We start from the raw sequence: 16,254 nt of genomic DNA on the forward strand, positions 1-16,254 counted from the left end.
GAAATGTGGTGTTGGAGAAGAATGGAGAAGATCAGTTGGACCGATTATGTGAGAAATGAAGAAGTGTTAATTAGAGTCAGTGAGCAGAGGAATATCCTACATGAAATAAGAAAACAGAAGGCTAATTGGATTGGTCATGTTTTACGCAGAAACTGCCTTCTAAAAGAAGTTATCGAAGCAAAGACAGATGGGTGGATAGAAGTGACAAGAAGATGAGGAAGAAGACGTAAGAAGGTGCTGGATGACCTTGGGGACAAAAGAGGATACTGCCATTTGAAGGAGAAAGCTCTAGATCGCATTAAGTGGAGGAATTGTTTTGGAAGAGATTGTGGACCTGTCGTCTTGACAGATTACTGATGATGATGATGATGCAACATAAGAATAGTGCATTGTAACCACTGAATAAATTAATTTGTTTGAAAAGGAAAAGCTTTACACATGTCTCCTTTTTATCAATTCAAAGAACTATTTGGACAGCAGACAGTGTGACATCATTTTTTTCTAGGTGTTAAAAAAGACTTGAACTCTCAATGAGTCATGTCAGTTCTAAAATATGCCTACTGAATAATATAATACTGAAACTGAAGATTCTTTCATTCTACCATACAAATCATTGTGAAAAACATAATGAAAAAGTCAAATCCACTAAATCTCTTTTTGGTTACAATATTATATTTAAGCATTCTGTTACACTCACACAATATATATGAGACAAACTCCGTCTTAAGTGAAACAATTTAATTGTAGTTCTTTCTTCTTCCCTTCCTCCACACTACATGTTTCGGCCTTAAATGGCCATCATCAGGTGTGTATTCTTACGTAGCTGCTACACTGCTCGTAGTTTTAAAATTTAAAAATCACCAGTCTTTCCAATTGTATGTATGTATAAAATCTTTGTTAACCTACACGCGTCAATTTGATTTCTAAAATTGGCACTTTTTTAAAACTTCAATTCAAATTCAAATGTCTATAATTTTTCTGTTTTTTTTTCTTTTTCCAAATTTTTTAAAATTAAAATTTTCTCGGGGTACACGCCCTATGTCTATAGTGCTGCAGCGGCCACTTCTTGTTTTATCGCTGTTCAGGTATTGTTCTGTGTAGGCTCTCTCTGTGTGTGTCACTGCTTATCTTTAATACGTATTAAAGATAAGCAGATAAGATAACAATCTTTTATTCTTGTTTAAATGATAGTGTGTATAACAGTAGAGTTTTGGGAAATATTAGAATATCAAAATTTCAGCTGAAGAGAGTCTAGGTTATGCAAATAGAAGACAATGGATAATGTCCAAAAACATATTACTTGTAGAGTCTAGGTTGTTATGAATGGAAGTGGCATAAGTTATGGTTCGACATAGGATGTTCAAAACTTCAGACTGAATGAAGCCGCATGGCAGTGGTTGCTGGATCCGATGGAAATAATCTGAACAATGTAAGACATGAAGCTAGTAGACATTTCATGAACAAAAGTGGGTAGGAGGGAGGGTGATATATGAAAGACAAAATTAATAAGCTTGCAACACACACTAAGAACAAGAACATTAGAAGTTTATCTACAGGTACAAATTAATTTGAGAAGGATCACCAACCTAGATATAACTTGTAAGGTATAAGAATGGTGATTTGCTTGCAGAACCAACAGTATTTTGAATAGGTGGAAAAATTACTTATCTTAGCTCGTGAGTGTACATAAGGTTAGTGGTGTTGGGCAGATCGAAATACATGCAGCTGAGCCAGTATACCCTAGTCTAATCTTTCTGAGATTGAAATTAATGTTTAGAAGTTGAAAAGGTATAGATCACCAGGTGTTTTTCAGATTCTGGCAGAACTGATTCAAGGAGGCTAAGGATTATGTTCTGAGATCATAATTCATTAATTATACTTAGAATAAGAAAGAATTGCCTCATCAAAGATGTGTGATCAACCAAACGTATGTAACATCACAACTTCAGCGATACAACAGAATATAACTTATAATATCTATCTTATAAATACAACACTAATATAACCAATCCATTTCATATTATACAATAGATACACCAGACATGTGAATACAAATGAAGTAACAATGGGATGACAATCTAAAAACAGCCTAAAATAAAATATTTTAGAACCTTTTTACATCGAAATGAAAAGCAGAACAGCATGATAACAGAGCAGCAGGTTACTTTAATCCAATATTTTATACACCTGATGATGGCTAGTTAGGTAAAAACATGTAGTGCTGTAACACAATATGAGAAGAAGACATTGAAGTGTGAATACTAATATACCAACGAAGTTCCACAAATATGGCAAGGAGTAAGGGCATGAAGTTAGAATCTTTATTTTAAGGTTAATCCCATACATAACTGAGATTACCATATTATTCAGAATTCTCATTGAGATTTGTATACCCATGAAACTAGTGAGGCCAATTACAAGTAAAACATGCTGAAATGAAACCTATGGTACAATCTATATGCATAAATGCCTGCCTTACACTTTTCCTGTTTAAAATCATCTAAAGTAAGAAGATTCTTGTCATTGCTTTTCAACTTGGCTTTAGTATACGCCACTAGGAAGGTCTAAGAAAATCAGATGGGGCTGAATTTGAATGAGACACATTAGCATCTGGTCTATGTTGATGATATAAATTTATTGGGAGATAACAGAAGTACCATGAAGAAAAATACAGATGATTTAATTTCAACTTTATTTTCGTCCATAACTGAAGTGAACACAACTGGACATGTCAAAAAATAATAATAAATACATCACACATCAAAGTCACATAAAATTTACACTGTGATTTGTCACTATAATATACAACTGTTATAAGGAACAATAATAATAAAAAATAAAGACCAGTTAGTCAGCAAGCTGGTCTGGAAATATGCAATGAGAAAACTAAATATATGAGTATGTTGTCTCATCACCAAAATGCAGGGCAAAATCATAACATAAAGATAGCTACTACATCCACTGAAAATGTGGCAAAGTTCAAATATCTGAGAAGGATAGTAACAGATCAATTTTTTTACGAGAAAATTAAGAGCAGATTGAATTCGGGTAATGCTTGCTGCCATTAAGTTCAGAACATTCTCTTCTAGTCTGCTGTTTAAAAACGCAAGAATTAAAATGCGCAAAACTATGATCACTATGATTTAGTCTGTACTTGTAGTTTTGAATGGGTGTGAAACTTCGTTTGTGGCAATAAGGAACATAAGGAAAGACTGGGGGTGTTCGAGAACAGATGTCTGAGGAGGATATTTGACCCCAAGATGGAAGAAATAATAGATGACTGGAGAAAATTTTATAATTACTTCGTAGTTTGTACTTTTCGCCAAATATAATGATCAAGTCAAGGAGATGGGCAGGGTATTTAAAATGCGTGGGAAACAGTGCATACAGGGCGTTGATAGGAAAACCTAAGGGAATACGACCACTCGGAAGACCTAGACGTAGATTGGAGAATAACATATAAATATATGTTAGAGAAATATAATAGGTTGGGTTATGGGCTGGATTCATCTGACTCAGAACTGGGAGCGGTAGCACCCAAACGCCCGTTGTTACAGTAATAAACCTTCGTGTTCCGTGAAATGCGGCTGGGCAACTGCTGACCTTTCAACAAGAGCTCTTCTTCATGGAGTTAGATGGCCGAATAGCCCCAGACGTCACTAGACATGATGCCAAGTGAAGATAATGATCATCAAGACGATCGAGACGATCGAGACCGATCCAGACAGCGGATGATGGATCCGTAGTTCAAGTGTCATAATCTGTGATAGATAATTTGATAGTTGCAAGTTGGTACTAAACGTCATATGGCGGAAGATTAGCACTTGGTTGTGGCTTAGTTAAGGTCGTTAGGGTTAGGTTGTTGTTTGAAGAGTACTTACTATATTAGGTGTTATTTTTGTGGTATTAATTATCCTATATCTCAGGATGGTAAACTTAGGAGATGAGTTTCCGAATTTCAAAGCAGACACTACAAGTGGGCCTATTCAATTTCATGACTGGATAGGAGATTCGTGAGTATTGCAACCTAGCCGTACGCAATGTATTGGAATGTATTCTTTTAAGATACTCCCAGTTTATATAATTTTTGGATTGCGTGATATGTTTTATATTAGGTGGGCGATTTTGTTCTCTCATCCGTCTGATTTCACCCCTGTATGCACAACAGAACTGGGACGTGTTGCAAATTTAACTTCAGAATTTGAGAAACGTGGAGTGAAAATTATTGCATTATCATGTGACTCTGTTGATTCTCATAAGAAGTGGATCCAGGTAAGAGGAAGATGCAGAGAAATCGTATGAATTAAACCTGATGATGGAGATGAGAAATAAATTGTAGGTTGCTATTACTCTGATCTTTCATGTCCAGGTGACATAAGATATGATTATTACTAATGGAAGGGGCATAACCATAAAACAAATGAAATTTAAAGGTAATTTAAGTTGATCTGAAGAACAAACAAGGAACGGTTAGCAGCGTTTGATTGTATTAGATGCAGGCTAATGAGTGAATATATCACTTGACAGTTTGTATTGTTTGATATGAAAACATGTTGCCATTATGTATGATGCTCCTTGAAAATTCCCTAAATGTATCTGTTGCATAAACTAAAGAACTGTTTTGCCCCTTCATAAGAATGAATTCTAAAGGCATGTAATCTCGTTGGCAAGGGGCTCGTGTGATCCATAGCTGCTAGTTTGACATAACTGATACACCGTTTTGTCACAGATTTAATGAATTTTGCTTTTAGATATACACAGATGTTTTATCGGGTTGTCATCATTTTCTGATATCCAGTTTTGTTCATTGACATATTGATAGTCTGCTACATCATTCAGTGATTTTAATGTCCTTGTGATCATGTGTATGGTTGTCACTTTGACCGCTTATGTTACCTTGACATTACTGATACACTGTTTTGTCACAGATTTAATGAATTTTACTGTTAGGTATACACAGATGTTTTATCTGGTTGTCATCATATTCTGATATCCAGTTTTGTTAATTGACATATTCATGGTATGTTACATCATTCAGTGATTTTAATGTCCTTATGGACATTAGTGGGGTAGTGGGTCTGGAACAGGGTCCACTCAGCTTCGTGATGATAATTGAGGAACTATTTCAAGGAAACAGTGGCTCCAGTCTAGAAAACCGAAATTAATGGCCATGGGGATTCGTTGCGCTGACCACGCGGCACCCTCTATCTGCAAAAGTTGGTACTAAACTTTGCTGACAAGCGATTGTGGAGCAATTGGTGGAATGAAGATTGACAGGGGAAACTGAAGTACTCGGAGAAAACCTGCCCCAACGCCACTTTGTCCACCACAAATCCCACTTGACCAGACCCAGGATCGAACCCGGGCTGCTGCGTTGGGAAGCCAGCGACTAACTGCTTCAGCTATGGCGTGGCCCTCAAGGGGAGAATGGTAAGATGTAAGAGGAAATATTGCCTATAGAGGGAGAGTAAAGAATCTTGGAGCATCTTTGTCTGGCCCCATTGAACCCACTCTGGAAGAACATAACCCACAAGCTTAGGGAGCATATAAGATGTCAGCCATACTCATAGGCCCATCCTCAGGGCCAGAAACAGTGATACCAACTCCCTAGTTTGAGATTAAGCCTCTGTTTAAGGGTGGTCGTAAAGATGATCCTACTATTTATAGACCGATTCCCCTTTTAGCTTCCTTTTCAAAAATCTTTGAGAGGATTATATTATCCAGATTGAATCAGCGTGTCTATGACCATAATATTATAGTTAATGAACAATTTTGGTTTTAGACCTCAATCTTCAACTACTAAAGCTTCCTATGTTTTAATTAATGAAATATTAGAATCATTAAATAAGCAAAAAATCGTAGGTGGTATTTTCTGCAACTTAAAAAAGGCTTTTGATAGCGTTAATCATGGGATTTTATTGAACAAACCTCAATTTTATGGAATAGATGGTAAATTTCATGATTTAATGACATCCTATTTATGTGATAGATATCAGAGAGTCACCAACTTGAGTTACATTGGTACTTCTAGTTGGGATATTGTAAGGCATGGTGTCCCACAGGGGTCCATTCTTGGTCCACTTCTTTTTCTCTTTTATATAAATGATCTACGTAAAATTTTTAATAACTCAGTCAAATCAGTTTTAATTGCATATGATACAAGTTTAGTTATTAATAGTTATAATAATGTGACATGTCTAACTGTTGCTGGTCAACGGGAGGTGGAGCGAGTTACCACGAAGACAGATGCTTCATAAACGGCCTGTTTTCTTTCTTCTTCCTTCCTTCCTTCCTTCCTTCCTTTCTATCCATCCCATTCTACCCCATAGCCCATCTGTTTTCACACTTTCCTTTCTACATTGATATATAAAGGGCTGTGTTTCTCACTATTCCATGTGTTCCTAGCCAGTATCCTGTCACTTTGACCCTGAAGATGGATGCAGCATCTTCCTCTGAAACATTGGCAATGCAGTTTATTTCCACACTATGCCATTACACAGAACAAGAATCGGTATCAATACTGAATTGCTGAGAAAGTCTAAATTGTAACTTCTGACTGTATTTATAATCTGTGGCTATACATGCTGTATTGTTGAGTTACATACCAAACCTGGAATAGTTCTGAACTATAAGGAAATGGTTTCAGAAATTACCATTCTGGAAATGTAGAACAGTTCTAACAAGAAAGTGATTGCAGGATATCAAGAGCTATGCAAAACATTCTGGTGATGGATTTCCATATCCAATAATTGCTGATGAGAGTAGGGACCTGGCAGTGCAGTTGGGGATGCTGGATCCCCTTGAGAAAGATAAAGATGGTCTGCCTCTGACATGTAGAGCAGTGTTTGTGATTGGTCCAGACAAGAAACTACGTCTCTCAATGCTGTATCCAGCTACTACTGGGCGAAATTTTGAGTATGTATTATCATATCATTTCACTATGACACCAGAGTGCTGACTAAAGTTTCAGTTCTGCTGTCCTTTGCAAAGTTGTTGGATCTAAATACAGTGTGTCCACGAAGTCCCATCGGGGTTTTGAAAAATTGTGGCGCACAAACAGATTGAGCTAGCCACATGCAGTTTGTGGCAGATCATAGTGAAACTGTGGAAGTCTTACTGACCTCAGCACCTCGATGTTGGCTCCCTTGGTAGCCCAGAGAATGTCCAGACAATATGCAAGCTCTTGCCATGTTCTGTGGAGCATGTCCACTGGAATAGCCGAGATCACATTCCTAATATGGGTCTTCAGGTAATCAAGTCTGTTAACACTTTGCGGACCGCGCACCGTTTAAAAGGTTTTTCTCTTTTAAACGTGGTGGACCGTTCGCGTGTTAACAGGCTTTTAGAACACGATAAGTTGCAACACACTATACATCGCTCTGGAGCCACCTACATTGCACACAACCGCCTGCAGATGCGTGATAAGACTCTGGAATGTGTAGTTAGCAGTCAGTAACTTGACCCCGCTGTTTACTTAACCGACTATAAAGGAAAATGCTTTGCCTTCTTCAAGCTGTGTGTATCAGCCAGTAGCTTGTGGGGAGAATTGATCAAGGACAAATTCTCCTCCTCCTCCTCCTCCTCCTCCTCCTCCTAACTGACCTGCCTTGTGAGACATGTAGTAATGGATTAATTGTCATTCAGACAGCGACAGTGACGGGGGACAACAAAGAATTGTGGCCACAGACAGTAAAAGTGACAGTAGCTCCGACGATAATGCGTGTAATAACATTGCGTGTAGTAACATTGTGGGGACAGCAAAAAATCTAAAAAAAATCTAAACCCTGATTCAGAATTGAAATACAGAGCATTTCTGATGAATGTGGCAAGGGCCTGGGCTACAGTCCAGATGGTGGCGGCAGAACCAGGGTCACACAAAGATTTAGTACAACCGGGCCCATCAACTCTCACCCCACGAAGGCCTCATGTGGACCCCCCAGGGCGACTCTTGAGTGATATGCAGAAAAATACCCTTGTGAAAATTGTGAAGAGTGAACATTCCAAGGGGAAGAATACTTCTAGGCAATGCCCTGTTCGCATGGTTCACAAAAAAAAGGAGTATGTCTACATTTGCAAGTTATGTGTAATGCCACTTCACAAAGGGGAAAGTTTCCAGAAGCACTTCCTCAAGCACTTCTAGGAGCATTGGTCAGTGTTCTCCAAAAATTTTAGTTAAAAAAATTAATCAGGAGATTTTATATTAATTTTTAAAGTGAACAGTGCACAAGTTAGGGTAGTATGTTTAAAAATGCCAGTCCCCAGGGTGATTTAAATATTTAAATCACTGGTCCGCGAAGTGTTAACTGGTGTTCAGAACACATTGTTCTTGACATAACCCCACAGAAAAAATCCAGTAGTGTTTTGTCTGGTAAACATGGAGGCCAAGACATTGGACAATCTCTGCCGATCCATCTTCCTGGAAATGTCCTGTCTAAGAACGCAGATTTTTTCCTGTGGGGGTATGTCAAGAGCAGTGTGTTCCAAACACCAGTTAACAGACCTGATGACCAGAAGACCCGTATCAGGATTGCGATCTCGGCTATTCCAGTGGACATGCTCCACAGAACATGGCAAGAGCTTGAATATCATCTGGACGTTCTCCGTGCTACCTAGGGAGCACACATCGAAGTCTACTGAGGTCAGTAAAAAACTTCCAGAGTTTCACTATGATCTGCCACAAACCGCATGTGGCTAGCTCAATTTGTTTGCACTCCACAATTTTTCAAAACCGTGATGGGACTTTGTGGACATTCTGTATAATTAAAATGTTTCAGAATGGAAATGAACAAGTGACATTGTAAAAAGTGTGTTACAACAAGATGCCACAGGTGTTAACATTGTGGATTATACTGTAACACATAGACCCTAAGATCTACAGGTAAATATTAAATATCACTGGCACAGGCATTCCAAGGTCCCGCAGGTTTCAATCCATTTATAACTCTATACTTTGGTGGCAGAAATAAGTCCCATGGATCAATATCTTGCACATCTCACTCGCATTTGTACACTTTATTCTTCACTTTGCTCCTATATTTACCTCTCCATCTAGCCATTTGGTCATAGGAATGCTGATAAACTTCATCAAGTTTATAAACTGGTGTACATCATATGTTATGGAAGTACTTATGTTTAAATCAACACCTTTTAAACATATTACTACTGGAAGTGTGATTGTATTGTATTTTTATTGACTGAAGCAACTGGGAAACGTGTTGAAATAGAATCTACTAACTTCCTAAAGATAACGTAATGGTCTCTGTCCCAACTGACACTGACATTGACACATATATATGTACGTATGTAGTGACGTGTGTTTTGGGCTTGTTGTCTTGGGCCAGCAGGGGCTGGAAGGGAATAAAACAGCAAACTGAGAAGGGGAAGCCTCAAATGCTGTCAATTTCATGATCCATGGGACTTCTTTCTGTAGTCTTAGTATAGCAGATGTATTTTATAACATGTTTCCAGATAAATTTCATATTAAAAATTAAATTAAAGAAGTGATTCCTTTTGAGTATTTAAATTGCAGAGAGACTTTTCTGTAGAACTGTTAAATGCCTATTGCTAAAGAAGTGTCACAAGTGAATCATGTTAAAGTGTATTACAATAATAGCCATTTGTATGCTTTTCTGTTCATTGACTTGATGGCAGTTAACAAGAGAACAAATGAGAAAAATGGAGTTGAGGTTCTCATGGCAGTGACTGTTTATAGTTTCATTGATAGGTTCCTCCAAAAATGTTAGTATATATCTACCAGACTATAACAGCAACATATCCCAGAACTCCTTAATTTTGAGAAAATTTACATGGCAGCAATGTTTTTTCTTACGGGGTGTTGCAGAATGCAGAATGATGGATCATAAATGTATGCATTAAGGAAGAACTGAGAATGGAAGATAGTAATATAATAATAATAAAAGAAGTAACTGGGACACAGTAGGTTGTAATGCATGAAATCTGAATTACAGATCTGCTGTATCAGTATAAACATAAGGACAGAAAATGCTAGTGGTGTCCAACAAAAAAAGTGAAAAGAGCAGTTTTAATCTTTGTAACAAGTGTGCCAAAAGTGTAATCTGTGATGATGACAATGACAATGATGACGATGATGTCAGTGACAACGGTGATGGAAGTTTCATACTCTCTGTACAGTTCAGTACCCTGCATTAAATATTTTTTGTATTGCTCCCACCTTGTAATAAGCTTGCATGACTGCCATATTGCTATTGACTGATTGATAGCTAAAAAATACCAAGTTTGGGAAGTCCCAAGTTGCAAGGTGTATACTCAAAATTATAATTGTGTTTCTAGCAGATAAATTAAGTACTCTCTTATTGAATGTTTTTTTTTAAGTGAGATACTTCGTGCTGTAGACTCACTTCAGCTTACAGAAAAGAAAAGGGTGGCAACTCCTGCTGATTGGAAGGTAAGAGATGTTAACATAAATTCTGTTTATCAATAGAGTTTGATATTTGGCCTGCATGGTGAGGTACCAGATTACAATGTCTGGGAGGATTATTTTAATGATACTACTTGCATGTTTGTGGTTATATCCAGGCTTCTGCTAGCTCACTCTATGGAGACAAATCCTTGAGCAGCTAACAGTAGCTCAGCTACTCAAGAATTTCACAACATTTTATGGAACCAAGTGGTTTGTTACCATGTTAACAAGAGCCCACCACTGATCTCTATCCTTAGCCAGATTAATCCATTTTGTACCCACCTTCCCATTTCTCTTAAGATCCAGGTCTTCATAGTGGTATATTTCCTTCTGCTTTCCCCACCAGTACCCTGCATACAGTACACTTTGTGTTCATTCATACTGCATGGCCTGCATATCTTATGCTCCTTGACTTAATCATTCCAAATATGTCCAGGTTTCCACTCCTCCAAAATATTTAATTTTGTTTATGCAACCAGAAATGCTGCTTCTGTGTAGTAAATTAAATTGCTGTCAGTACTATTTCCCATATAGTCGCACTTAGATTCTTTGTTGCTTGGTGTTGTAAACAGATTATAAAGTCTTTAAGGTGACAGACTTTTATTAAGTATACTCAGAGCAAGGGTATATCCTTAACATCAGTTAGTGATATAAACTGTAAGATGATCATTAGAATGTTCCTGGATACTGTTTTCAGTGTACTTCTTGGATATGCTCAAAGCAAAAATTGTGGAGGCAGAGAAATAGCCATTGATAAGCAATGGCTGTGTAACACATGACAATGGAATAACTGCTGGAAGTGGTATTTTCTGTGTGGTCAGTGCCAAGGCTATATGTCAGTTACCAGCTTCCATTACGGAAGAGAATGGAAGAGAACACCTGTGTGGAGGCAGTGTCGAATACCTCCACCGTGACCCTGCGAGTCATAGGAGGTGACGAAAAGGGAAGTCTCAAATCTGAGACAGTAAAATATGGTCGCAAGTCCCAAGAGACTCGGACCCGAGAAAGAATGCGCTGGCAAGGGCCAGCAGCATACACAAAAGACAGACCCGTCTTCTCGTCAGAGAGGGCGCCCCACAGAAACAAGACCGTAACTGTCAAACGGTAGTAATTAATATCTGGTTATGAGCCCCAGATGGGACTCAACACCAAGACTTACTGACTGACTGACTGACCGACTGACCATCAGTCACAATGTGACTTTGACTTTGACTTATGGAAGAGAACACGTGTGGAAAGGGCCAGCAGTGTATACAAAAGATAAAGCCGTCCTCTCGTCAGAGAGGGCACCCCACAAAAATAAGACCATAAGTATCAAAGAGTAATAAATATCTGGTCATGAGCCTCAGATAGGGCTCAACACCAAGAATTACTGACTGACTGACTGAGTGAAACCGAAATACTCAGAGAAAACCTGCCTCAGTGCCACTTCGTCCACCACAAATCCCACTTGACCAGACCCGGGCTTGAACCCGGGCCACCGTGGTGGGAAGCTAGCAGCTAACCTCTTGAGCTATGGCACGTCCTGATGACAAATGACTTACTACTACAGAGAATGACTCTGACAGAGGACAAACCCATCCTCTCATCAGAGAGGGTGCCCCACAAGAACAAGACTGAAACTGTCAAACAGTCAAACTCTCTTTTAGTAGTTGAAAGTATCCTTGAAATCCCCCTAAAACTGTCTCCTCGAGATGGTCGGTCACATTCTTTTGCATGGTATAAAATCACTTTCATCTTCATTTTAAATTTGGAAAGAGGCAGAAGTCAGTCGGAATCAAACCTGGTGATCTTGAGGGGTGGTCGAACTTTGTAACCTCTTTTTGCATAATAAATATTTGAGCAGTTAACGTGGTATGTGCAGGTGCATTGTTATGCAAAAGAAAGACTTTGTTTTCATGAAAGCCTGGTTTGACCCATCATATTATTTGCAATAATCGTTCCATCACTTCTAAATAAAATGCAGCTTTTGTTATTTGAGCTTCTGAAAGAAATTCCGCTTGTATCAAATCTCATTACTCTTCTAGCACATTAGAAAGGGCCCTCTAAGAATATAGAAGTATTTTCCAAAGCCTCCTGGCTTTCTGATTCCACCATTGGTTTTAGTTATCTAGTATTGATTGAAGAATTACTGAATGAGTATGTATGATAAGTGCATAAAGGATATGGAAGAAAGCACTTGTACAGCTGAATAGATGAGTGATAATGTGAAGATTTTTAAATGCACACCGAAAAGTTTCCTCACAACAAATGCTTTTTATTCAATAGATGAATATATTTCTGCTAAACATGTATAACATTTAATAACTATATTCCTTGTAATTTTGTTTATGAATGACAATGTAAATTATGGTTATTTGGTGCTTTTGGTTGTGTGCAGTTGTTTGCTGTTCACACGATTGTACTTCTGCAATCAAGTCTTATTTTGACGAGTTCAGTATCTGGTCCAATTCGGACAGCGGATTAGTGAATTTATGAATTATGTATGTATGTATGTATGTATGTATGTACATTTGCGTAGAGAAACTAAAGAAGTGGAATTTGAGGTTCTCACAGACCTGGTTATGCAGAGTTCTGTCTTCTGGTATATTCATTTGTTCATCAGTAATCTGTCAAGACGACGGGTCCACAATCTCTTCCAAAACAGTTCCTCCACTTGATGCGATCTAGAGCTTTCTCCCTCAAATGAAAATATCCTCTTCCGTCCCCAAGGTCATCCAGCACCTTATTACATCTTCTTCCTCGTCTTCTCGTCACTTCTATCCGCCCCTCTATCTTTCCTTCAATAACTTCTTTTAGAAGGCAGTTACCACGTAAGATATGACCAATCCAATTAGCCTTCTGTTTTCTTATTTCGTGTAGGATATTTCTCTGCTCACTGTCTCTAAATAACACTTCTTCATTTCTCACATAATCGGTCCAACTGATCTTCTCCATCCTTCTCCCACACCACATTTCAAAGCTTTCGAGGTGTTTCTGATCTACTGCCCTAAGTGTCAAGTTCTTCTGGTATATTAACACCCATTATTTCAGCAGCCTACACAGTATTATGTCTGAGAAGGTAGAACTCTTTGGAACTAAAGAAGAACATTGAAACTTGGTCAGGATAGCCACTCTCTTGCTTGATATTAGAATCAGGGACCCTTTGAATGTGAAGCAGAAGTTCTGAGCATTGGTTATATTTGAAGGGGTTATGCAAAGCTGTCCCTGTGTTTCAGATCTGAAGTGGATGTGTTCTTTGTTTCAGGCCGGTGGTGAATGCATGGTGCTTCCAACATTGAAAGATGAAGAAGCCACCAGTCTTTTCCCCAAAGGCTACTTTGTTGTAAATCTCCCATCAGGCAAGCCATAACTTGGTGTTACTCCACAGCCTTGACTGTTGCAAGTTCCTTGAAGATTCTTGCAGCTACATTTAATTGAGTTCATTGGTTACATAAGATAAACATTCTGTATCTGTAAGAACATTTTGTGCACATAGGTACCAACTTTCTGAAATTAGTATTAAAATAAATTTTAAGTTCAGCTACTTAAAAAGTGGTTTTAATAGATTTTTAAAATTGTGGTGACAGAGGAACATGATTTACATCAAATGTTCATTGCTCTGTGCATTCAAATATTGCATTTATGTTTGTCATTTATAGAACAGATAATTACAATTTGTTACATTATCTGGATGACGTTTTTTTTTTCTTAATTCATGGGGTAGGGGTAAATTGAGATCAGTTTGGCCTATTGTACCATTCTTGAATAGATAGTGAGTAAGGAGTGTTTTGTGGAATGAGAATTGGCAAGGGAAGCCAAAACACTCAGAGGAAATGTGCCCAGTTCCACCTTGTCCATCACATATCCCACATAAACCAAACTGGGATTAAACCTAGTCTACCAAGGTGGAAAACCGGTGACTAACCACCTGATCTGTGGGATGGCCAGTAAGTGTCAGTTCAGTACTTAACCTTGCACTGGGATATTTTGACTTAATACTTAGGAATTTGAAAGTAATTTAATTATGCCTTACTGTGTTATTAGTAAGTTGAGGTTAGTGTTAAGAAATGTAAGTGTAGTACTTTCTACACACAGCTGTATTTCCTAGTCACACATGGGTAACAGTGCAACCTGATTTATCATTGCTACTGTTCAGAGGTGTGCTAAATCAGCATTAGAATTGTCATATGTTTATAATTTCAGTGATATTTTATTGTTCCATAAAAAATAATTGTAGAATATATTTTGGAATAAATACAGGATTTTAATAATGCTACCTTCCCACTACAGTTCTGATTTCCCATACATATTTTTTCCACCGAAATGTGTTGTTCCTCTTTTTGTACTACTTGATTATGTACCTGTTATTTGGAATTCAGACTTCTGTCATCAAACAAGTGGTCCTCTTATCAGTCTAATAGTATGACTACAATGACAATAAGCCAGGAATAAGATGGTGTTCATCATGAAAATTTTGGTGACGTAATAAGAAAATGGAAAATGCCTGGAAATTGACTTGCTGAAATTTGGTCCCATTAACTCTTTACTAATAGGAGCATTCCGTATATAATGCCTCCTATTTTTTTAATGAAAACTACATCAGATACAGAAAGCATAATATTGCAGTTAAATAGAGCAAGATTTCAGCTACTTACAGTTATTTTTCCACATAATCACCACCATTCGTTATGCCCTTTTGCCAGCGATGAACAAGAGTCTGTATGCCACGGCCGTAAAAGTCTCTGCCAGCAGAGGCTAGCCACTTTCTTACAGCTGAAATGACAGCATCGTTGTCTGGAAAATGTTGCCCACGTAGTCCATCTTTCATAGGCCCAAAGAGATGGAAGTCTGAAGGTGCTAAATCAGGGCTATAAGGTGAATGTGGTAGGACAGTCCAGCCAAACTTTGCAGTGTGCGCAGTGGTTGCCAAACTGGTATGGGGTCTAGTGTTACCATGTTACAAGCGAAAGGTTGTCTGCTTCTTTGGCCTGACTCTGGAAATGCGGGCTTTCAGCCTAGTCAGTGTCGCCTTGTAGTGTTCAGAATTAACAGTCTCACCAGGCTCCAGGAAATCCAACAAAATCACACCCTGCCTATCCTAAAAGACGATGCGCATCATTTTCCCTGCTGATGGCTGTGTCTTGAACTTCTTTTTTCTCGGGGAATCTGGATGTTACCACTCCATGGACTGTCTTTTGGAATCTGGCTTGTAGTGGTGACACCATGTCTCATCTCCGGTGACGATGCTGTCCAGAAACTTGTCACCTTCAACCTCAAACTGGTGCAACATGTCCTGACAGACTTCCATTCGATGAGTTTTGTGGTTCTGTGTAAGCATCCGCTGGACCCACCTGGAACAAACTTTGCGATAATCCAGCTTCCCCAACATCGTTTCCAATGCATTACAGCCGATATAAAGCTGTGCACACAGTTCCCTGGTTGTTATCCGCCGATCTGTACGTATGAGCTGATCGAGGTGCTGTTCATTGTGAGGAGTGGCAGCTGAGCAGGGACTCTCAGGGTGTGGCTTGTCGTGCACTTCACTTTCCCCACTGTTGAAACACACTACCTACTGCCTCACTGTGCTGACATCTACTGTATCATCTCCGTACACCTTTAGCAAGCATCGATGGATGTCAGTGGGTGCAATTTGTTTGGCAGTGAGAAATTCAATAACACATATCTGCTTCATATGCACTTTTATGTCAGAGGCCATTTTGGTAGATTGTTCTGCTGTTGCTATCTGTCACACGACAACCAAACTAACAGTACGTTGGTGGGAAGGTTCAACCTTTACTACAGCACCACCAACATCCAGCTCAGACATTACA

The 16,254-nt window shown here is 38.6% G+C and overlaps 1 protein-coding gene and 1 long non-coding RNA gene across 2 annotated transcripts in view; one reads left to right on the forward strand and one right to left on the reverse strand.

The window, feature by feature from the left end:
- Nucleotides 1-3,681, reverse strand: part of LOC111872304 — a 19,666-nt gene extending 15,985 nt beyond the window's left edge. The window contains exon 1 of the long non-coding RNA XR_002844201.1: nucleotides 3,604-3,681. This is a non-coding gene — a long non-coding RNA (uncharacterized LOC111872304). The remainder of the gene's footprint in view (nucleotides 1-3,603) is intronic.
- Nucleotides 3,682-3,778: 97 nt separating this feature from the next.
- On the forward strand, nucleotides 3,779-14,699 carry LOC111872297 (peroxiredoxin-6). The gene is made up of 5 exons (XM_023866023.2): nucleotides 3,779-4,013; nucleotides 4,116-4,272; nucleotides 6,698-6,915; nucleotides 10,354-10,426; nucleotides 13,689-14,699. Exons 1-5 carry the CDS (start codon nucleotides 3,928-3,930, stop codon nucleotides 13,791-13,793), a joined length of 639 nt encoding a protein of 212 aa, XP_023721791.1. The 5' UTR covers nucleotides 3,779-3,927; the 3' UTR covers nucleotides 13,794-14,699.
- The last annotated feature ends 1,555 nt before the right edge of the window (nucleotides 14,700-16,254 follow it).

This window comes from Cryptotermes secundus, unplaced genomic scaffold (genome assembly GCF_002891405.2).
Source record: "Cryptotermes secundus unplaced genomic scaffold, Csec_1.0 scaffold848, whole genome shotgun sequence".
NCBI lineage: Eukaryota > Metazoa > Arthropoda > Insecta > Blattodea > Kalotermitidae > Cryptotermes > Cryptotermes secundus.